The sequence below is a fragment of the Trichoplusia ni genome (assembly GCF_003590095.1).
Source record: "Trichoplusia ni isolate ovarian cell line Hi5 chromosome 2 unlocalized genomic scaffold, tn1 tig00001536_group1, whole genome shotgun sequence".
NCBI lineage: Eukaryota > Metazoa > Arthropoda > Insecta > Lepidoptera > Noctuidae > Trichoplusia > Trichoplusia ni.
In genome coordinates, this window is record NW_020799581.1 from 25,807 (window position 1) to 33,537 (window position 7,731).

The window sequence follows — 7,731 nt, forward strand, 5'->3', positions numbered from 1 at the left end:
ATAACCTGATTAACGATACATTTGCATTCACATGCGAAACTGTTGTTTCACAAAAATGAAAAAGTCAATGAAAATATGACTTTCTCAGGCAGATTGTGATGAAGAAACGTTTTCCCACACTTATATCATGGATTTATTGATAAGTAATACATATGCGCAAACTCCAAATGAAACATTATGTCTAGGTTTAGAATTTCATGTAACATTTGTATTGGAAATAGTAAGAAAGCATATGAATCAATACCCCAAAAATATATTATCTGAATCTAGTTTATCGCATGTCTGAACACACATGCGTATATATTCCCAGATAACTAGTATGATATCTTGAACTTAACTAGACAGTTACTAAACAATTTTACAATTATTTTTTATAAATTGTACTTTTAATAATCTTTTCCCTTTTCTTCTTCAGTTTCTTCCAATGACGCCCTTTCCTCCCTTTCCTCCTATCCTATCTGAGTTTCAATGTTTGTCTTTCACTCATTGAAGCCAATTTGCCACTCTGTTTGGCTCTTATTTTGGGCACACTTTCTAACGTTACTTCATTGTTTCGAGTCACAACAGTTGTCGATATGATTCAATACTTCGGTATGTTGGTATTACGTGTAAGTGTGAGTTTGTGTGCCACACAAGAGGAGCGGTGAAGGCCAGCCAATCTCATAACACGGGAGGAAAACTTTCTCGCACGCAGGCTATGAGGTTTTATAGTTAGCCTAGAAACCGGATCGCTTTAATCTCAGATACATCAAGTCCATAAGATTTATCAGTAAGTGGCTTCTAATATTATTTAAAGAGCAGTTTCATAGAATCATGCTACTGAAATGTCTAAGCTTCTGTAGTTTATTTATATTACCGTTGGGCAATAATTCGGACGCTAGTCATTTCTTATCAAGAAATGTAATCATTTCTAAGAAAAACGTTTTCCTTCCTTTTCCTTCTGTTAATTGCGATTACTAGAAAAGTATTATTGACCATTGTTTAATATTTACTGTGATTAGACGTGTTAAGCAATTCAGTTTTCGTAATCGCTTGCCCAATGATTCACATGTTAGTGAAAATAAATCTTGTTGCATCAACAAGCACACGTGTTTTTAATACAACTGTTTATTTCACTGCCCACAATAACATTATTTACGTTTTAAAGTAATGTTTCTGTTTGCACTACATAACTAGTGCCACGTTCAAGAGGTCCAAAAACCTGACGAAATGATTCATGAGAAATTTTGTTTCAAATGTAATGTTTATTCTCTAAGGACACAAAAGATCCATTAATTTCGAGTGTCCTGGTTGCTAGGCAACGGGGCTTATTCCAGTGGTAGACTGTTTGATCATGTCCTTTTGTTACATTTACAGTCGCTTAATTATTATTTTTTTGTTTGGGACGAATGTAATACATTTTTTTCGTTTACTTCTCTGATTAATATTACAAAGAGTTAGTTCACATTCAATTGTATATTTCCAGACTTTGTCTGCCACCAACCAAAGCTATCCAAAAAGTGTTTCTTTTTCTAATGTAGCAAGTTATTTCTCAACGTTGTCGTTCCTCAGACTTGCCTTGATCTTCCAAAATGTGTTTTCGTAATAGTCGTTGTAACACGTTTTTCTTGCCCATTTGACACGTTAATGAACACTAGAGTGTTCAGTCTGCTCACCTTGGTTGGGAAGGACGAAGTTGTCCCACGCAACACGTATTTATGTGGCTTTCTAAGAACTTATGGGTTCAGCGTGAGGTATCTGTAAAGCCGGTTAAAAAACGACTTCACTTAGTAATTCAATATTCGTACCTAATTTAATACTGAGAATTTGCAAAATCTAGTTTCTCCTGATATTATTCTCGATAAAGTTTATTTTAATTAAACCAGTCCACGCGTGACAGTCGGCGGTAAGCCTATTGTTACACGCGCAAACCGACAAACACGAATGTGCAAAGCGTCAGCAAAACAAACGGCAATCGCAAAGTAATCTGTAATGTTCATTCAAAACATAAAAAGAAAGCGGCGGACAGATATCATTGTCGAATCTTTAATCTGACCTGTTGCTTTTCCCTCACGAATTTGTGGAGCGGGCGTGCCGGCGGCTACAATAATGCCCGCTGCTCGCTAGTTCATAGCGATAACATTGACACAATGACGTTGTTGAAAATGATTGTACTTTTATAACTAACTTTGTCAAATAGTGCGACTGGAATTTACGCACGTTAACACGTAAACAGGTGTGCTGACGCTACCTTACTGTGTCTGCACGACGTATGCGCTGCGATGACGTATATCATCGTAATCACATCAACTCCGCTGTTGCCTCCGATATCGGCGGATTAGTCTTGAGTTACGCAAGAAATTGTCATCGTATACACTTAATGGGGACTCAGTTTTTACATGACGTCGCTCGTGAGCATTTGATATGGCGCTCATGCAATCTTCGTGAATGATGGCCCGATTGTGGTTCTCGCTTATCGCATTAACTTGTTGTTCTTTGTTAGAGTTGCTGTAACCTGCATTTAACGGATATCGTAATTTTACTAAATATAGTTCAAACAGTGACCGATATTGTTTATTTTATTCAATAACCGTCGTACAATGTTGCCAACATTTGTTCCCTATTATAAAATCTGTACTTGTGAAACAAATACACATGAAACAACGTCAAACCATCCCATAATAGCATAGAACACGTGTCGTGCAAACTCATTACTGTACCACGACGTAGATTATTCACGAAAATCTGTTGAGCTGTTCATAAAGCATTATTGATTGTTTCTATTTCTGTCTGGCAGATCGGCGGAGAGGTACGTGCGAGTGAAGTGGAGAGAAGTGCGGGTCGGCGATCTCGTCCACCTGTCGAACAACGAGGCGGTGCCGGCGGACATGGTGCTGCTGCAGTCGTCGAGCCCGCTCGGCGTGTGCTACCTCGACACGTGCAACCTGGACGGGGAGACCAACCTCAAGCAGAGAATAGTAGCGCCCGGCTTTAAAGAAAAGGTATATTCCTTTTATTCATGCTAGATAACTTCCAAGGATAACATCTAGGGAAGCGCAAACTCGATCTTCATGTTTAAAGACAATTACTGAATACACGTAATCGCTAATAATACTTTCGAGCAGGTATTATTACCCACTATCTGTTGACAACCTGCCTTGTAATTAAACAGGACTGTGTAGGTAAAATGCATTCCCGAGATTCACACAGTGAGCTCTTTGTTTTTAAAAAACAGGAATTAGAGCTGGCATGTGGACAGAATAAGGGAACGGGTGTGATCCTCATTAGATATTTAACAGTTAACTGTGTATTTAATATTTATCTGCATAGTCTTTATACATAAAGGATATAACTAGTAGTATTGGTTGCGGTCATGATCAATTAACGTTAATGAGTCCACTCCGCTCCATGTGCATTTAATTAGTTTTTTATTATAAAGGTATTTAGCTGTACCTACAGATGCGTTGTTACTAAGTTGCAATATACTATTTTACCTGTATTAGTATTTATAAATATACATACATGCATCGAACAGAGAACATATAACTTTAATTATCTCGTTATACGGAAACGAAACCAATGTTTAGAGAACGAAGCAAAAAATGCAGTGATAAAGACTCGAAATAAAAGTCACATTTATAGACAGTGTAATTTCGTCTCGACCGCGATTGTGAAACCATAATAAAATCAATCTTCTAAATTCGTCCAGATTTAAGTGTCACTGCAACGGTTTTATTATTGGATAAACATCATAATGCTGTTTTTAGATTATGTTTACTATGCGTGCAGTACGAGCACCGAAAAAACCAGAGCGTGGGAACACTTTCTCCAATAGTTGTAACAACACAATTACGCTGCGGCTCTGCAATTCGCGACCCACTTCGCCAAAACGATGTTCTTTTTTAGTAACACAGAAATTGTCTGTTTCGTTTCACAGCAATCGGAATTCAGTCCATTAAAATTCAGAAGCTCGGTGGAAGTGGAGCGACCATCGACAAAAATATATAGATTCACCGGCTGTATATCACACCCTAACGGGGAACGAGTACCGCTAACCTCCGAGAACCTTCTATTGAGGGATTGTACGATAAAAAACACAGACTACGTGGAAGGCATCGTCGTGTACGCGGGCCACGAGACCAAGGCGATGCTCAACAACGGAGGACCAAGGTACAAGTGTTCCGGCTTGGAGAGGAAAATGAACACAGATGTCATATGGTGTGTCTTAGTGCTACTATTTCTTTGTTGCGCCGGCGCAGTCGGATGCAAAGTTTGGTTGGACGAGTACTACCTTTCCCTATACAAGTTTGTACCCTTCATAACGAACGTGAACAAACCGGCGTACGAAGGATTGTTAATATTCTGGACGTATATAATAGCGTTACAAGTAATGATACCGGTGTCGTTGTACGTCACGATAGAGATGACGAAGTTGCTGCAAGTGTACCACATACATCAGGACATCGAGATGTACGATCCACAGACGAATACAAGGACGGAATGTCGAGCGTTGAACATAACTGAGGAGTTGGGACAGATCAGTTACTTGTTCAGTGACAAGACGGGTACGCTTACGGAGAACAAGATGGTGTTCAGGCGGTGTACGGTGAGCGGCGTGGACTACGACCACCCGAATGGGCCGCCCGCCGAGCCCTGTCCCGAACTGCCGCCGATCGTCACGCCGATCACCAACGTGTCGCCGAACCGACGGATGCTGCAACATCTACTTGATAGCAATGACGCCCAACATACACAAAAGGTAAGGCAATCATTTGACTTGTATTTATGAAACTCAAGCTAGCATAAATGTGACTTAAGTAAACTAATGAAATTGAGATTATGTATAAGATAAAACAATGAACTATGAAATGATTTTAGTCAGGCTGCATTATAATTTATCTTCAGAAACCCGTTTTGCTCATATTAGAAAAAGCAAGTACAAAGGTATCATATGCCTTCAGGTCCGCGAGTTCCTCCTGATCCTGGCCGTGTGCAACACCGTGGTGGTCAGCCAGCCGCACGTCGACAACACTCAGATCAGCGGCTCCAACTCTAACAGCGATCAGTTCCCGTCTGGGAAACCCTCGCGGTCCAACGGAACGCTGCGATCGAACGACAAGTAAGTTTCATTTTGGTCGAAATTAAGGATAAACCCTGATAGTTGATAGGTTGAACACAGTTGTGATTAAATTTACACACACATAAACACATTATTGCATAACAGTGTCCAGTTATTACTCATATCATTGATATAAAATATATCTGGTTCGCAAGGATGACAATGCGATGCATGAAGCCAATACGCCAAACGTACTGTGCGCAACGTGTCGGGTTCGATCCCCGCGTAGAAAAGGCATTTGTGTGGTCCACAAATGCTTCTTCTGGTGCCTGAAGTCTTTGTCTATGCGACTTGAATGTAGAGGCGAGATTTCAAAAGTCCAGTTAGCTCAATTCATCTAATTGTTCGTCCTCCGTCCACAGATACGCTCGACTGACGGAGTCTCGATCAACCACGCCATCGCCGCCACCATCATCGGGCTCCCCTCTCAGGATACGCCTTCCAAAGCTGATGTTTAGCAACAAAGAGGAATCCAGTATTCCAAGTACTTCTGTAGATCATGCATCAACGGTATGTACCATATCTATTTAATTGACTCCAAAGCTGGTTTTGGTGATTGAACCTGTAAGGATGGACTAAAGAAAAATGACGCGCATTTTTTTCTTGCATTAGCAAAATGTATAGGAAATTACTTCTTCATTAACACCCCCACTAATTGTGCCTATGGTTATCGTCTACGCTTTAGCAACTGTAAGACTGTTGTTCCCTTTGAATATTTATTCACATCAATACCATGTGCCAAAATTACGAAATGTACCCATAAACATTCATAGAGGAACCAGAAAAACCAATCGAACGTTACGATTTCTCTATTAGAAAGACATTAGTGGTTTCTTAGGTTTACGCGAATGTTAGACATTGAAATGAAACTACTTTTACGGATTTACATTAATCAAGCAGATTACAAGCAATACGTCGAACAGATCAAAATAATCAAATCAAGTTTTAACTAACGAAAATATTTTTTCTCGTGGATTGTTTTATTTTTTACTTTATGTCAACAGAAAAATTATTGCTTGCGTTTGGATGGGGAAACATTAAAATAAGCCAATATTTCAAATTAAATTTATCAACCGTTTTAATTACTTTTCAATTGTGACACAGCCCAATCTTCCTCGTTATGAATAGTTACGACAGTCCAATGTAATAATATTTATTTGTTTGCATCCATCGCTAAACATGTGACTAATCATACTACCGATTCACATTGCATGGGTGATATCGGTACATATAAGGATAAAATGACAATAACTCTGTTATCAGTCCTTCAACTAATTCACGAAACTGATGACTCATTTCGTACGAATAAATGCTAAAGATATGAAATCTTTAAATGACAAATAATTTAAACCCATTTGAACAGGTGTTTGCGATACCATCGATACGCATTATTTATTTAGTTGAGGCTATTGTTCTGAATTTTTAACTCCGTTTTAAGCAGGTTTTAGTCGATATTTAACATTTTAAGTCAGTGTTTTAAATAAAACCTATCCGAACCGATTTTGTGCTTTAAAGTTTTTATCGGTTGTAAAGTAGTTAGTTGTTTCTTTCCTCTTGGAAATTCCCACAAGGTTTTCCCTTAGGAAACCTGTAAAACACATAAAAATCCTATTGTCTAGAACCACTTAACAAACAAAGCCTCTCAATCATAATGAATAATCTATAATCTGGGAGTCTCGCCCATCTATAGATAACAGCGATTAGAATACGCAACTGTCTCACTGGGCAATGACCGTAAACTATGTTCAAGTTCAAGTCTTTATTTCTTTCATATAAGTAACATTAATCACTAAAACCTCCTTGTATGATGTAGTTGGCACGTTTCGAAGCGGAGAGTCCGGACGAGCTAGCGCTCGCGGAGGCAGCGCTGGCGTACGGCTACGAGCTGCGGAACCGCGCGCCGCCGACGAGGTGGAGGTGGGCATCCGCGGCGAGCTCACCAAGATGAAGGTGCTGCGGGTGCAGCAGTTCGACGCGAACAGGAAGTGCATGTCCGTGGCTATGAGGACGCCTAATGGACAGGTAACTATCATTTTAGGTGGAACATTCCCGTGTTCTGAGTAGGGGTGTCCCTGTGAGCAGATTTTTTGTGGAATTCCTGTGATACAAAGACTAATTTCCGTACGGGTTAAGTCGTGATTTGTTTTTTCAATTCAATAAAGACAAAGACAGGGATTCTTATCATCCGCGAGAGGAGTAAATATGATATCGTTTTATGTAGTTACTTAAGGCAATCAGATCGCTTAAGAAATTTTTTGTGAAATAAAAACAATTTTTATCATGGCCTACATTAGCGTACAGCGCGATGACGTCACGTTGCGTAGCGCGTGCCGGAGATCAAGTTCAAGTTCAGCAGTTCTTAATTCCTGTAAGCCAATTAGGGAGTCATGAACTCGGTTTTTACAAACAGACGATATGAAAATTCCAATCATTTAGTTAAAATAGTCCGCCAACGGATACAAAATGATGCGGTTATGAACAGAAGGAATATAGTTTGTATTCACAATGTTCCAACAAACTCGTTTAATTAAAATTGTGAATTTGTGTTATGCTATCTAGCGGAATGTTTCCTTTCAGTGACCTTGCAACGTCGTCTGCCAAAACTGGCATAATATATTTTTTGGCACAGTTTC

The 7,731-nt window shown here is 39.4% G+C and overlaps 1 protein-coding gene across 1 annotated transcript; it reads left to right on the top strand.

Annotated features, from left to right (window-relative positions):
- The first annotated feature begins 2,742 nt into the window (after nucleotides 1-2,742).
- Nucleotides 2,743-7,046, top strand: LOC113506162 (probable phospholipid-transporting ATPase VD). The gene is made up of 5 exons (XM_026889011.1): nucleotides 2,743-2,981; nucleotides 3,917-4,738; nucleotides 4,941-5,098; nucleotides 5,461-5,608; nucleotides 6,912-7,046. The coding sequence occupies exons 1-5, from the start codon at nucleotides 2,868-2,870 to the stop codon at nucleotides 7,044-7,046; spliced, it is 1,377 nt and encodes a 458-aa protein (XP_026744812.1). The 5' UTR covers nucleotides 2,743-2,867.
- The last annotated feature ends 685 nt before the right edge of the window (nucleotides 7,047-7,731 follow it).

Excerpts from the sequence above, each read along its gene's own strand:
- LOC113506162 (XM_026889011.1), top strand. The coding sequence starts at position 2,868 with ATGGTGCTGCTGCAGTCGTCGAGCCCGCTCGGCGTGTGCTACCTCGAC. Across the intron at positions 5,099-5,460 it reads ACGCTGCGATCGAACGACAA|ATACGCTCGACTGACGGAGT; the intron begins GTAAGTTTCATT and ends CTCCGTCCACAG. Across the intron at positions 5,609-6,911 it reads CTGTAGATCATGCATCAACG|TTGGCACGTTTCGAAGCGGA; the intron begins GTATGTACCATA and ends TGTATGATGTAG.